At 41.1% G+C, this 15,594-nt stretch overlaps 1 protein-coding gene and 1 pseudogene across 8 annotated transcripts in view; both read right to left on the reverse strand.

Moving 5' to 3' along the window:
* Positions 1-15,594, reverse strand: part of NUDT5 (nudix hydrolase 5) — a 37,143-nt gene that overhangs the window by 14,526 nt on the left and 7,023 nt on the right. For 7 of the 8 annotated variants that reach the window (XM_036352464.1, XM_036352498.1, XM_036352513.1 and 4 more), the window contains one exon: positions 10,779-10,886. In XM_036352464.1, the coding sequence (XP_036208357.1) occupies positions 10,779-10,841 (63 nt within the window). In that variant the 5' untranslated portion in view covers positions 10,842-10,886. Of the gene's footprint in view, positions 1-10,778; positions 10,887-11,210; positions 11,300-15,594 lie in introns of all 8 variants that reach the window. The other variant, XM_036352488.1, reaches the window with a different exon arrangement.
* LOC118672087 lies at positions 1,436-9,541 on the reverse strand (annotated as a pseudogene).

Raw genomic sequence — 15,594 nt, forward strand, 5'->3', positions numbered from 1 at the left:
TGACATGCTTGCTATACAACAAAGTTGACTGTGGGGAAACCATGTCCAATGACTGGATTTCTAATAACGACGCACGGATTTCCCACCCAGTCTGAGTGGCACCCTCAGCATGGTTCTGCCTAGACGTTCAGTTTTGGTTCCCAGGACTAATTACCCATGGCACGGTACTGCACTCACAGCAAAGTGTCACTGTGTACATAAAGCCGTTTATAGGCTTCTGCCTATCCTCTCTTTCACTTTATTCTTTAATCCTCACCCAAGGATATGTTTGTTGATTTTAGAGAGAGGAAGGGGGAGAGATCCATTGATGTAAGAGAGAAACATCATCGGTTGCCTCCTTTATGCCTCCTGGCCAGGAATAAAACCCACAACCTTTTTGGTGTACAGGACAACATTCAACCAACTGAGCGCCCGAAGGCCCGTCTTTCACTTCTTACCAGAAACAACCTACCAATTACCAGAAGATCTAGTCACAAATAACATGGAGAAATTTTTATTTTATTTATTTTTTAAACAGGAAAACAGTCAGATTTTTATTTTCACATGTTATTTGCAAATACACAATTACAATAATGTCACACATCCCCTATTATGATTTTTTTATGTATTTTACCTTTTTTTAAAATAAAGTGTTCAGAAGGAGGGCTATAACAACATTTAATAGGATAGTTCTATAGAATAACAACTTATATTAAGTCCTTGTAAAAATCTGACCTCTTTAAAACATTTAACTGGAATATTCATTTTTTAGCTTTGGTAATCAAAATTGTTTTAAGAATTAAAACTAGGTTGTAACTAATATCAGTATATAATAGTGACTACAAATTCATTTTTTCTTTATACAAATATATTTTATTATATTCACTTGACCAAACCCTTAAGCAGCGGTTCTCAACCTGTGGGTCACAACCCCTTTGGCGGTCAAACGACCCTTTCACAGGGGTCACCTAAGACCATCCTGTATATCAGATATTTACATTACGATTCATAACAGTAGCAACATTACAGTTATGAAGTAGCAATGAAAATAATTTTATGGTGGGGTAACAACATGAGGAACTGTATTTAAAGGGCCAGGAGGTTGAGAACCACTGCTTAAGTGCCCTTTAAAGGTTTCAATATTTTGCTTCAAAAAGAAAAGAACTGTGCATGGTTCCAGACTATGTAAGAGAAATATAAAGTGTGATTAGCTTTAAAATGAATTTTCTGCTTCAAGGCTAACATCTCCACAAACATCTGTAGAAGTATTGTTGGGTAGGCCCACTTTAAGATGCCGTGCATTGTGTGCTGGTTCTTGTTTTTAAAAATGTATTTATTTATTTTTACATATGCTTTTTACTGATTTTAGAAAGAGAGGGAGAGGTTGAGAGAGAAACATTGATGTGAGAGAGATACATATATCAGCTGCCTCCTGCATGTCCCTTATAGGGATTGAGCCTGCACACTGACATGTGCCCTGACTAGGAATCGAACTGGCGACCCCTTGGTGCACGGGACAATGCTCTACCAACAGAGCCACACTTGCCAGGGCTGTGTGCTGGTTCTTTTCTGAAGGTCTTAGGAACCCCTTCTTGCAGTACTCACAATTGTAAGGGTAATCCTTCATATGAATGGAAAAAACATGCTGTTTAAAGCCTGAGACATCTGTAGTGCTATACTCACAGTACTCCACTGATCACTTTCCTCCACTGTCTGTCTTCATATGCTTTTTAAGCTCATTCTGTTGCTTAAATCTCTTTCTACGTCTCTTACGCCTAAATGGAAGCTCTTTTGTATGAACCAAGATAGTATGGCAACTTAGAACAAATGGATCCACAATCTTAAAGTCACAATGTCTACAAGGGTTCATTTTTTAAACTTTGTGGGCAGGCCACGTTTCTTGAATTCTGACCCCCTATGAAAGCCTTTATCAACATGTCACACTTACGGCGGTAGTTCTTCATGTGAACGGAAATTATGTGTTCAAAATCATTTGAGTTCAAACTCTTGTGATCACAATGCAAACACTGGTATCTTTCTTGGTGAATAAGAGCATGTTACCGCACCTTTTCGGTCTCTAAAAATGTCTAAAGACAACTGTTACACTTGAATGGCATATCTTTACTATGCTTAGTTTTTACATGCATTTTCAAAGTAGAAGAGTCTGCAGAACTATATTTGCAGTACTGTCATTGGATGGCTTCTCCTCAGCTGGATTTGAATGTGCTTTTTGAGCTCTAATGGGTGACAAAAACCTTTACCACATTCCATGCAAATATGAGAAAGTTCTTGCTGTGAACCCCATTTTGTTGGCTCCTTTTTCCTTATGCACCATTTTGTGGGTAAACAAAGCCCCAGCATGAGAGAAATGCGTCCCACATTCATTGCATTCAATGGCCTTCTCTGTCTTGTTGGTCAGCTTATGGCTCTCCAGGTATTTCTGCAAACGTCTTTTTCTTGTTGGTAGTATAATCACAGTCAGTATAGCAGTATTTCTTCTTGACAAGCTATTCAGGATGGTTTTTCATGTGCTTTTTCAAAAAAACCTCTTGACAAACATTTTCCCACAAATCATGCAAGGACAGAGAGTCAAGGGATGTCAATCAGGGCCAATTATTATTGTTGTTTGGTACTACCTGGAATCAGGTCTTCTCCTTCTCTTTGGTTTTTATTTAGTCAGTCTGCTGAGCCTGGTGGATTCATGTATGTGCAAGAGGGCACTTGCAGTGCCATTCCAGTTTTCAGTTCCATGAGAATTATTACAGTAAGCTGCTGCCACACTGGCATGAAGGTTTTTATTTAATTGTCATCGATTTGCTGTTTTTGTGCGGCAGCTGCTGCCACTGCTGCAGCAGCACTCTCTTCTCCTACAATTACTTCCATAATAAACTTCATCAGCAATTTCAGCAACATTTAAATCTTCATCTTCTTGCTGAGAGTCATTGACAGTCACATAAACCATCTTTTCTCTTGGCAAATGAATACTGCTATTCTGATCAAGTAGTTCAACTTCATAATCATTCGCAGACTCTCTCTCCACAATGTCTATGGTGCTACCCAAGTCATCTTCTCCAGGGTCAGCCTTAAAAATGTACACTTCGATGACTTCAGGGCAGGTGCCATCCACTTCACAAGGATTGATTTCTGACTCTGAGCCCGAGGTCATTCCAGAGGAACTGTCATTCTATTTTGCCAGCATCATCTCTGGAATTTATAAGGTATTCCTCACACTTGCTCTTGTCATCATCCTGCTCTTCCACAGGGACCCCATTGGCATCTATAATTGCTTCAGAGGTACACTGCTACCAGTACTTCTGAAACCACATCAGTTGTCAGAGGATCAGTGACGATTTCTGCCTCTACTACACTATCATGAATCCCATGTTCAACGTGTCCAACACAAGACACATGTATAAATTCAGTTGTCAAGATGTGTTCTGGTATAGACATTAATGCTGAATATCGGGAGCTAAAACAGCATCTGGGACTGTTTACTGTTCCACAGAAACTTCTTCAGTTACATCTGAATCCAGCACTTGCTCAGGATAATGATGACTGTTTCAGATACATCTGTTTCTTTCATGATATCTAAACATCTTCAATAACAACATCCCCAATAACATTTTGGATTACAACTGAATCTGAGTCATATGAACAAAGTTATGCACAGTATGTCTGAATCAACAACATCTGAAATAAAAACAATTTCTCCTACTTCCACGATAAGTTGATCACCATCCAGGTGTGCAGCATCAGTTCCTCACAAGACTGTTGTGATGATCAAATGAGAAATGTATGGGAAGTGTTCTGAAAAATTGTTGCATCAAAAAAGAGTTTGGGAAGATAAAAAATGGAGGCAGAGAAAGAGGATGCTGCATGGACATGCTCCCAGGAACAAGGTGGAATTACAACTGAAATAATGAAAGGCTTCCTGAATAACCAATGGAAAACTCACAGGAAGAGAACCCTGATACCCAAGGACCTAAGGTGAAGACCGCATAGAGACTGATCGGAGGAATGGAGGCGTGAAAGGGCTGGCCGGGACACCCAGAGAGGGCAACTGAAGTCCTGGAGAGATTTCTTAGCTCGGGGTGTGTGTTGTGTGTGTGCGTGCGCCACTGAGAACTCTGGGATCTAATCCTGAAGCTGGATTCCCCAGCAGAGAGCACCAAACTGAGGAAGGTACCCACATAACATCTAGCTGTGAAAAGCAGTGGGGTACTATCTGCTAGGGAGTGGCAGCTTAAAGTTCAGGCACCCTCTTAAAGGGCCAACACACAAAAAACTTCCTGTGGAGTCACCCACTTTGTGCTCTGGCAGAGGGAGGGTGAAGTGGACTGGAGCTGTGAGAGCAGAACCCAGGACTGGGGACTCGGGGGATAGAGCTCAGAAGGCAGACACCCCAAGTTTCCTGGACTGAGTCATTCCCTCACAGAGTGGAGGACATCTTTCCCACATAGACATCTGCCTTGCCTGGGGGGAAGATAGTCGACACACCCTATTGGAAAACACCTTGCCCTGAGGCCACTTAAGAGATTAAAAGTAGCCCTAACCAGTTTGGCTCAGTGGCTTGGCTCAGTGGATAGAGCATCAGCCTGCAGACTGAAGGGTCCCAGGTTCAATTCCGGCCATGGCCACATGCCTGGGTTGCAGGCTCCATCCCCAGTGCAGGAGGCAGCCAATCAATGATTCTCTCTCATCATTGATGTTTCTATCTCTCTCTCCTTCTCCCCTCCTCTCTGAAATCAATAAAGAAATATATTTAAAAAAAGAGAGAGATTAAAAGTAACAATTAGCCTCCAGGCAGAAGCAACTGTCCCACCTTGTTGAAAAAACTCTCATCACACCTGAGGACGATTACCTGGGGGCAATTCAAGTCTGAATCCTATTAGTATGTAGACCAGTGGTTCTCAACCTTCCTAATGCCACGACCCTTTAATACAGTTCCTCATGTTGTGGTGACCCCCAACCATAAAATTATTTTCACTGCTACTTCATAACTGTAATTTAGCTACTGTTATGAATCATAATGTAAATATCTGATATGCAGGATGTATTTCATTGTTACAAATTGAACATAATTAAAGCATAGTGAGTAATCACAAAAACAATATGTAATTATGTATGTGTTTTCCGATGGTCTTAGGCGACCCCTTTGAAAGGGTTGTTCGACCCCCAAAGGGATCGTGACCCACGGGCTGAGAACCGCTGATGTAGACGGAGGCGGTATGGAGGCTTTGAGTCTTTGCCTGATCCAATTAGTCAGAAACAGCCTTTAATACTGTCCTGCACTAGAGGTTGAGAGGTATAGAGCAGTGGTCGGCAAACTGCGGCTCGCAAGCCACATGCGGCTCTTTGGCCCCTAGAGCGTGGCTCTTCCACAAAATACTGACTGCTGCGCATGGGCCACTAAGTTTCAATTGCATTGTACATGCGCGCCCGCACGTGGTATTTTGTGGAAGAGCCACACTCAAGAGGCCGAAGAGCCACATGTGGCTTGCGAGCCGCAGTTTGCTGACCACTGGTATCAAGGATCTACCTAATACACAGTCACAAACCCAAACAGACAACCAAAACGAGGAAACAAAGAAACAACCCACAAATGAAAGAACTAGCGAATTCTCCAGAAGAAGAGATAAAGGAAGCAGGGATAAGAAATTTATCTGAAACAGAGTTCACAGTAATGATGTTAAAAATTCTCAACAGTATGAAAAAGATACAGTAACTATGAAAAAAGAACAGTCTGAGATAAAGAATGACATAACACAAATAAAGAACACATTGGAAGAAATACACAGCAGATTAGGGGAAGCTGAGGATCGAATCAGTGAATTAGAAGACGGAGTTGAAAATATCAATCAGAGAACCAAAAAGAAAAAACAATAAAAAAACAGGAGGACAGCTTAAGGGAGCTGTGGGACAATGTGAAACATAACAGTATTAGAATAGTAGATGTGCCAGAAGAGGCAGAAAGGGAGAAAGGAGTAGAGAAGGTGTTTGAAGAAATAATGGTAGAAAACTTCCCTAACCTGATAAAGGGAAAAGTCACACAAGTTCAGGAGGCACAGAGAACCCCAAACAAGAAGAACCCAAACAGACCCCTACCCAGACACATCATAATTAAAATGCCAAAAATTACAGACAAAGAATCTTAAAGGCAGCAAAAGAAAACTGTTACCTACAAAGGAGTTCCCACAAGGCTGACACCTGATTTCTCACCAGAAACTCTACAGGCCAGGAGGAAACATGAAGTACTCAAGGTAATGGAAAGCAAGGACCTGAGACCAAGATTATTATGTCCAGCAAGGCTATCATTCAAAATAGACGGTCAAAGAGCTTCCCAGACAAAAAAAGGCTAAAGGAGTTTATCACCACCAAGCCAGCATTATAAGAAATGCTAAAGGGATTGCTGTAAGGGATTGCTGAGAAGAAGAAACAGAGAGAGAAACCTAGCCATACAGAATTAAAATGGCTATAAATAAGTACCTCTCAATAATAACCCTAAATGTAAATGGATCAAATACTCCCATCAAAAGGTGTAGGGTAGCTGAATGGATACAAAAACATGACCCAACTATATGCTGCCTACAAGAGACCTACCTCAAAACAAAAGACATACAAAGGATGAAAGTGAAGGGATGGGAAAAATTTTTCCATGCAAATGGAAAAGAAAAAGAAAGCTGGAGCAGCAATACTCATATCTGACAAAATAGACTTTAAAAGCATCATGCTAAGTGAAATAACCCAGTCGGAGAAAGATAAATATCTGATCTCACTCATTTGTGGAATATAATGAACAACATTAACTGATGAACAAAAATAGAGCCAAAGGGGGAAACAATATACTAGAAGTAATCCTGTTATTTGCTGATTTTTAATATTTCCTACAACTTTTGTGATATCATACTACATTAGTACAGTTTTGGTAATATTATTATACTTAAAATCCTTTTATTCTTTTTTTTTTAATTAAATCTTTATTGTTCAGATTATTACATTTGTTCCTCTTTTTTTTTTTTTCCCCATAACTCCCCTCCTCCCAGTTCCCGCCCCACCCTCCGCCCTCACTCCCCACCCACTGTCCTCATCCATAGGTGCACGATTTTTGTCCAGTCTCTTCCCGAATCTCCCACACCCCTTTCCCCCCCCAGGAATAGTCAGTCCATTCCCTTTCTATGTCCCTGATTCTATTATAATCACCAGTTCATTCTGTTCATCAGATTATTTATTCACTTGATTCTTAGATTCACTTGTTGATAGATGCATATTTGTTGTTCATAATTTGTATCTTTACCTTTTTCTTCCTCTTCCTCTTCTTAAAGGATACCTTTCAGCATTTCATATAATCCTGGTTTGGTGGTGATGAACTCCTTTAGCTTTTCCTTATCTGTGAAGCTCTTTATCTGACCTTCAATTCTGAATGATAGCTTTGCTGGATAAAGTAATCTTGGTTGTAGGTTCTTGGTATTCATCACTTTGAATATTTCTTGCCACTCCCTTCTGGCCTGCAAAGTTTCTGTTGAGAAATCAGCTGACAGTCGTATGGGTATTCCCTTGTAGGTAACTGAGTTTCTTTCTCTTGCTGTTTTTAAGATTCTCTCTTTATCTTTTGCTCTTGGCATTTTAATGATGATGTGTCTTGGTGTGGTCCTCTTTGGATTCCTTTTGTTTGGGGTTCTCCGCGCTTCTTGGACCTGTAAGTCCATTTCTTTCACCAGGTGGGGGAAGTTTTCTGTCATTATTTCTTCAAATAGGTTTTCAATATCTTGCTCTCTTGTCTTCTGGCACCCCTATAATTCTGATGTTGGTACACTTGAAGCTGTCCCAGAGGCTCCTTACACTATCCTCGCATTTTTGGATTCTTTTTTCATTTTGCTTTTCCGGTTGGGTGTTTTTTGCTTCCTCGAATTTCAAATCATTGACTTGATTCTTGCGCTCCTCTGGTCTGCTGTCGGGAGTCTGTATAATATTCGTTATTTCAGTCCGTGTATGCTTAATTTCTAGTTGGTTCCCCAATATAACATCGAGGGTCTCATTAGTTTTCTTGTAGATCTCATTAAGTTTATCGGCGGCTTCTAAACAGTTCTTGAGAGACCTTAAAAGTGTGGTTCTGAACTCTATATCTTCCATTGACAATTTTGTCCTGTTTCTTTGTCTCCGCATTTTGTTATGCTTCCTTGGTGCACCCCCTAGTGGTCTTTGTTCGCAGTCTTATAGTTAAATCTTGATTGTTGTAGCTAATTCCAGGGAGGGTTTGACCTCCAGGCCAAGTGCCTATGAGAATCAGCTGTGTCAGCAGTGAGAGAACTTCTGTCCTCTAGGGAGGTGCTAATCTAGCCTTTGCCTGAGGCTATCCGGGAAATGCCTGTGTGCAGGGCTTGGGCGGGGCGGGTTGCACAGGATCAACAGGGTGGGCCGGAGAGAGCAGTTATGGCGGCTCTCAGTCCTGTCCCCAGGGGCTCTGCCTCTCAGAGTCCCAGCACCCGCTGCAAAGCTCAGAGAGAAAGCTGCACTCGCTCTGACCGAAGCCAGACAGTCCCGCTTCTCCCGTTTGAGTGTGGGTCCCTAAAGACTCGCCCGGATCTGGAGCTCAGATTCTGCGACTCCCTCCCGATTGAAAACGCCAACCGCGCCCTCCGCCGCCAGCCCGCTCCGCGCACTCCGCACCTCAGAATTTCACTTCAGCACTGCGCCTCCTCTGGGTGTCCGTATGCGTTTCTCTTTCCTCCTAGTTGTAGGACTTCCACTCAGCCAGCGTTCCTGTGGTTCTGGGTGATGTCCCTTCCATTTTTTGGTTTCACTTTTGAAGTAGTTGTTCAAAGCAGCAAACTCCGGCGTTAACCTATGCCGCCATCTTGGTTCTCTCCTTATTCTTGAAATATTAATGTTTACTGCATGTAATATTACTATATGTAAGATCATTTTTCTTAAATAGTGTTTATTGCATGTAACATTATCATACTAGAGACCCGATGCACAAAATTTGTGCAAGAGTAGGCCTTCGTTCCCCTGGCTGCCAGCACCGGCTTCTATCTGGCACCCAGGATCCAGGCTTCCCTCGCAGCCCTGGCTTTGTCTGGAAGGTTGTCCGGTGTAATTAGCATATTACGCTTTTATTATTATAGATTTAAAATAGTTTTTCTTGAGATATGTAACATTATTATATTTAAGAATTTTTCTTGAAATATTAAGGTTTATTGCATGTAGCATTATATTGAAAATTTTCTTGAAATAAGAAAAACATTAAAAAAAAAGAGTGTGGACATTTGTAATACCTTAATAAAAAAAAAAAAAAAAAAAAAGAGTTTGGCTCTTGTGGTTGTAATTCAAGTCCATCTTCATCCACGGCCTTTAATTTTCATCAGTCACAGCTCCTCACACATACAGCCTTCACCTCCAGGCCAGGCCTCTATGAGAGGCCCCTAAACCACCTCCAGGGTCACCAGGTGACCCTCCCTCAACCCCCAGCCCATTTATGGAGCACACCTCTGCCACCCTCCCAGGGCAGCCAGGCTCCTCCTTGGACCTTACTCCTCACGGACTGCTGGGCACCGCCCACCATGCCACCAGGGAAGGGCAATTGGTGGGCTGCCCCATGGGTCACCCACCAGGCGGACAGGTCACTGCATGAGGCTGGCCTTGGGGCACCTGGAACTCACCAGACTACATGGAGAGATTTTTACATCAAAAAGAATTGCTAGCACTGACTGGTTTGGCTCAGTGGATAGAGTGTTGGCCTGCGGACTGAAGGGTCCCAGGATCAATTCCAATCAAGGGCATGTACCTTGGTTGCGGGCGCATCCCCAGTAGGTGGTGTGCAGGAGGCAGCTGATCACATCCCCAGTAGGTGGTGTGCAGGAGGCAGCTGATCGCATCCCCAGTAGGTGGTGTGCAGGAGGCAGCTGATCGATGTTTCTCTCTCATCGATGTTTCTAACTCTCTATCCCTCTCCCTTCCTCTCTGTAAAAAATCATAAACTATATTTAAAAAAAAAAAAAAAAAAAGAGAATTGCTAAAAGGTGTCAAGATCAGAGTTCCAAGATGAAGGATTGAAAATTTATCCATTGCAACGGTTCCTATAGGGAGAGACTTTTTAAAATCTAAACTGAGCAGCATACAGGACATACATTTGTTCTGGAATTTAGACTACAACTAAAAAGTTAGGTTTTTATTGTTCTTATACATATTGAGACCATAAACAGGTAATTAAGATGTGATACCTAAGTATGAAATGTCTAAGCCCTAAAACTCACATCCGGTTTATTGTTCTACCCAGAGAAACTTTATTTTTTTATTTTTATTTTCTATTTTATTGATTTTTTACAGAGAGGAAGGAAGAGGGATAAAGAGTTAGAAACATCGATGAGAGAGAAACATCGATCAGTTGCCTCCTGCACACCCCCTACTGGGGATATGCCCGCAACCAAGGTACATGCCCTTGACTGGAATTGAACCTGGGAACTTTCAGTCCGCAGGCCAACGCTCTATCCACTGAGCCAAACTGGTTATGGCAATCCAGAGAAACTTTTAGTAAAAACTGAGAAGTTTTGTACCAACAGCCAAAGTCCACTTTTAAATAGTCTCAATTTCACTAATACATATAATTAAGAGGGATATGCCACTGCTCTCACACAAGAGCACAATGTCCCTGTGTCCTAAAAAGGGAACAGGAATAATGTTTAAAATCTGTCTTTAAGAATTAAAAAAAAAAAAATAACTTAAACAACAAATAGTCCATGCATTTCTTTACAAATTAGTTTTATGTGGGGAGGGGAAAAGAAGTGAAAAACAATTTATACCTCCTCTGAAATAGTAAACTGTTTGGTTTTTCCAGAAGAATCCACTGGTTCTTGGTTTTCCATGTTCAAACTAGTCAGTCTTTCCAGTTCTTAGGCAAGAAGTTGACACTGCAAGAGAATGAGATATGTTTAGGCTATGTTTATTTTTCTGAATTAAACATCTGTTGATAAGCCACTGTTCAAAGTACTTAAATGGAAAAAACTAATTTATCATCAAAGCTTCTTTTCTCATCTGACGATCTGGGAGAACTGTCTTAGGTGGAAAAGTAAACAGAGGCCCCAGAGTAGGGGTGGGGAACCTTTTTTCTGCCAGGGGCCACTTAGATATTTATACCATCATTCTCGGGCCCTACAACATATCAACTTAAAAACGAGCCTGCTATATTTGGTAAAACATTTAATGATTTTGGGCTGGATGTTCCCCACACCTACCCTTAGAGCATCCAGGGAAGAACTTAAAAGCCATCCCAGTCAGGTCCAGTCCACAGCAGCCAAGTTCCTCTGGGCATATGCTAGGACACCTTAGATAACATTTTTAGATTTTCTGACTTTACATTTAATAGACATTCCAAGGGGACAGTACAAAGATGGTATACTATTACCCATGCCACCCCTCAAGTATTGTCCTTTATCAACCCTTTATAGCTAAACATCAAGAATTGTATGGGCTGTGGTACATCTACACAATGGAATACTATACTGCTGTAAAAAAGAAGGAATTCTTACCATTTGCAACAGCATGGACGGAACTGGAGAGCATTATGCTAAGTGAAATAAGCCAGTCAATGAAAGAAAAATACTGCATGATCTCACTCATTTATGGATAATAAAGACCATTATAAACTGATGAATAAAAATAGATACAGAGGCAGAACAGCATCGAACAGATTGTCAAACTACAGCGGGAAGACTGGAGGGGCGGGGGGGAGGGGGAGAGGGGAAGAGATCAACCAAAGGACTTGTATGCATGCATATAAGCATAACCAATGGACACAAGACACTGGCGTTAGGGGAGGCCGGGGGAAGGTCAAGGGGGAAAAAAAAAGGAGACATATGTAATACTCTTTGTAATATTTTAAGCAATAAAACAAAATAAAAAAAAAAAAGAGTTGTATGGGCTGGCTATTTCTATCTTCCATTTAATTTTTTTTTACTTGTGGTAAATGGATATACCATGTTAATAATTTTTAAAATGTACAGTTCAGTGATATTCAATACATTTACATTATTGTGGCCCATTCACTTTAAAGTTTTAATGTGCAAAGTTGCAGTTAACTAGGACTACAAGATTGGTGATGAGAAGAGAAGTCCCTTCCCATTTGTTTTTACTACTCTTTCCTCTATCCTGGCTAAATTCCCTCATTTTTTTGTACCCTGAATGTCTGGACATGTTTTTTTCGATATGAGTTGATTGATAATCTGGCTATATATAGAATTACTAGAGGCCCGATGTATGAAAATCATGCAGGGGGGCGGGAGGAGGGTCCCTCAGCCTGGCCTGCACCCTCTCACAATCTGGGACTGCTGGCTCCTAACCGCTCGCCCGCCTGCCTGCCTGCCTGATCACCCCTAACCACTCTGCCTGCCTGATCGCCCCTAACCACTCTGCCTGCCTGATCGCCCCCTAACCACTCTGCCTGCCTGATCGCCCCTAACCACTCTGCCTGCCTGATCACCCCTAACCACTCTGCCTGCCTATCTCTTTGCCCTAACCACTCTGCCTGCCTGATCACCCCTAACCACTCTGCCTGCCTGATCGCCCCTAACCACTCTGCCTGCCTGATCGCCCCTAACCACTCTGCCTGACTGATTGCCCCTAACCACTTGCCTGCCTGCCTGATTGCCCCTAACCACTCTGCCTGCCTGCCTGATCGCCCCTAACCACTCTGCCTGCCTGCCTGATCGCCCCTAACCACTCTGCCTGCCTGATCGCCCCTAACCACTCTGCCTGCCTGATCGCCCCTAACCACTCTGCCTGACTGATTGCCCCTAACCACTTGCCTGCCTGCCTGATCGCCCCTAACCACTCTGCCTGACTGATTGCCCCTAACCACTTGCCTGCCTGCCTGATCGCCCCTAACCCCTCTGCCTCAGCCCCCGCCCCCACAGCTTCGCCAGGAAGGACGTCCAGAAGGTCGTTTGGCTGTCCAGTCTAATTAGCATATTACGCTTTTATTATTATACATGCACTGAAAATAATTTTCTAGCAGAAATAGGGAGGTGGTGCTCGGTTGTTTTGTTTCTGGTATTGCTGTTAGGAAATCTGAAGCCATTCTGATTCCTGATCCTTTTTCTTTGAGACCTGCTTTCTTGCTCTGCAAACTTAGTTATTCATGTCTTCATGTTGATGTTACTGTGTTGGGCACTCAGTGGATCCTTTCAATCTGGAAACTTCAGACGCACATTCTTGATGGGGAACTTTTCTTGAATTATTTCACCAATAACCCCCTACCCCCATCTTCTCTGCTTTCTCAGGAACTGAAATTTAGCTATTGGACTTCCTGAATTCATCCTGTCTTGTCTTTTTCATTCCTATTTTCTGTTTCCTTGTTATTTTATTTACATTTCTCAATGGCAATTCCAACCCTTCACTGCTTTTAAGTTCCATAGTTCCCTACCTACCCCACCTCCCAACTTTAGCTCTAGAGAAAATACAGACATTAAGAATTATTACCTCTCTTACTGTCTTAGAGGAAAAAAACTGGCTTTGCTCTACATTTCTCCTGGGAATTAAAGTAATAATTAAACTACCCATCACATCTTCAATATTTACCTCAGACAGCAAGTTTCCCTAGCCCTAAAACACAACCAGCAAAACAGAAACAATCAACCTTCTCATAACCCTGTTTTCTCCTCCAAACTTGTCAGACTTCTTGAAAGAACAGATAAAACTATCTTTACTCTATCTTTACACAATCTATTTCCCTAATTATATCTACCCATCATTCCCAAGCTAGAAATATAAGTATCTTCAATCCCCTATTTTTCTTTACCAACCATAACTTATCCACTGCAAATCCTAAAAATTCTAGCTCTAACATCCCCACCATCACTACTCCCACTTAGGATGAAATAATTTTCAAAACTATCTCCTAGACACTAGATTTTCCTTTACATTGTCCAACTTTCAACACTGCTCAAAGCTATGTTGCTATAAAAACTCCCTAAAATCACTGCTGAATAAATAAAGGGAGGAATAAAGTGAATCTGGCTGGATAAGTCTAGAGAGTCATTCTGCTCCTAAGAATTAGGTTAGTGTGGGGCCTGCTTAGACTTGTTCAATTGTTCCTCATCTACTTGTTTTTATTTGACTAAATTAGTTAAACTCAACTTCAAAATTATCTTGGCACAAAGTTAAATGACTCACACTGCCTGATTTCAAAACTTACTGTAAAAGTAATCAAGATGGTATGGGTACTACCATAATGCTAGACATATATATTGATGGAATAGAACCTGGGAGTCCAGGTTTATGGTCTTTTGATCATTAACAAGAGTGCCAAGACAATTCAGTGGGGGAAAGAATAGTCTTTACAACAAATTGTTCTGGGACTAGAAATGCACATAAGAATGAAAATGAGCCTCTATCTATACCATATATAAAAATTAACTCAAAATGGGCCAAAGACCTAAATCTAAGAGCTAAAACTATAGAACTCTTAATGTAAATCTTCATAATCTTGGATTAGGCAGTGGTCTCTTAGATATGACACCTAAAGCCCAAAGCAATCAAAGAGATAAATTGGGACTTCATCAAAATTAAAAACTTTTGTGCTTTGAAAGATACTATCAACATAGTAAAAAGATAATCCACAGAACGAAAAAAAAAAGTTTGCAACTCTGATAGGAGACTGTATCTGAAATATGTAAAAAACTTTTATAACAATATTTTAAAGACAACCTAATTGAAAACAGGCAAAGGATCTGAATAGACATTTCTCCAAAGAAAACCTACAAATGGCCAATAAGCACATGAAAATATGTTAAAAATCGGTGGCCATCAAGGAAAGGAAAATCAAAACCACAATGAGATAACACTTCACCCCCCACTACAATGATTATTATAAAAGACAGATAATAACAAGTGTTAGTGAGAATATGGAGAAGCCAGTACCCTCATACATACACTGCTGGTAGGAATGTAAAATGGTGCAGGCACTCAGAAAAACAGCCTGAGTTCTTCAAAAGTTCCCACATGACCAAGTAATTTCACTCCTAGGTATATAACCAAGAAAAATGAAACATGCTCACACAAAAACTTGTACAGAAATGTTCATGAAAGTATTATTCCTAATAGCCCCAAAGTGGAAATAACTAAATGTCTTATCAATTAATGAATGGGTAAATAAAGTATGGTGTTCCTTACAATGGAATATTATTCAGCCATAAAAAGGAATAAAGTTCTCACACATGCTACAACACGGATGAACCTTGAAAACATCTATGTTAAGTGAAAGAAGGCAGACACAAAAGGCCAAATGCTGTAATTCTATTTATAAGAAATATCCAGAATAGGCAAATCCATAGAGACAGAAGGCAGATTAGTGATTGCCAAGGGACTGGGGGAAGGAAGGAGGGAATAGGGAGTGACTGCCTATGGGTATGGTGTTCCTTTTGGATGAAAATGTTCTGGAATTAAATATGGTGACAGTGGTACAATCTTGTTAATATACTAAAAACCACTGAATTTTAGTTTAAGGTGAATTTTATGGTGTGTGAATTACATCTCAATTAACACTCACTAACTTTGCATTCTTTAAATATCTAACAGGCAAATGTTCAGGATAGCTGGGTTGTTGAAGGTCAGTCACACTGG

This window comes from Myotis myotis, unplaced genomic scaffold, assembly GCF_014108235.1.
Source record: "Myotis myotis isolate mMyoMyo1 unplaced genomic scaffold, mMyoMyo1.p scaffold_m19_p_1, whole genome shotgun sequence".
Lineage (NCBI taxonomy): Eukaryota > Metazoa > Chordata > Mammalia > Chiroptera > Vespertilionidae > Myotis > Myotis myotis.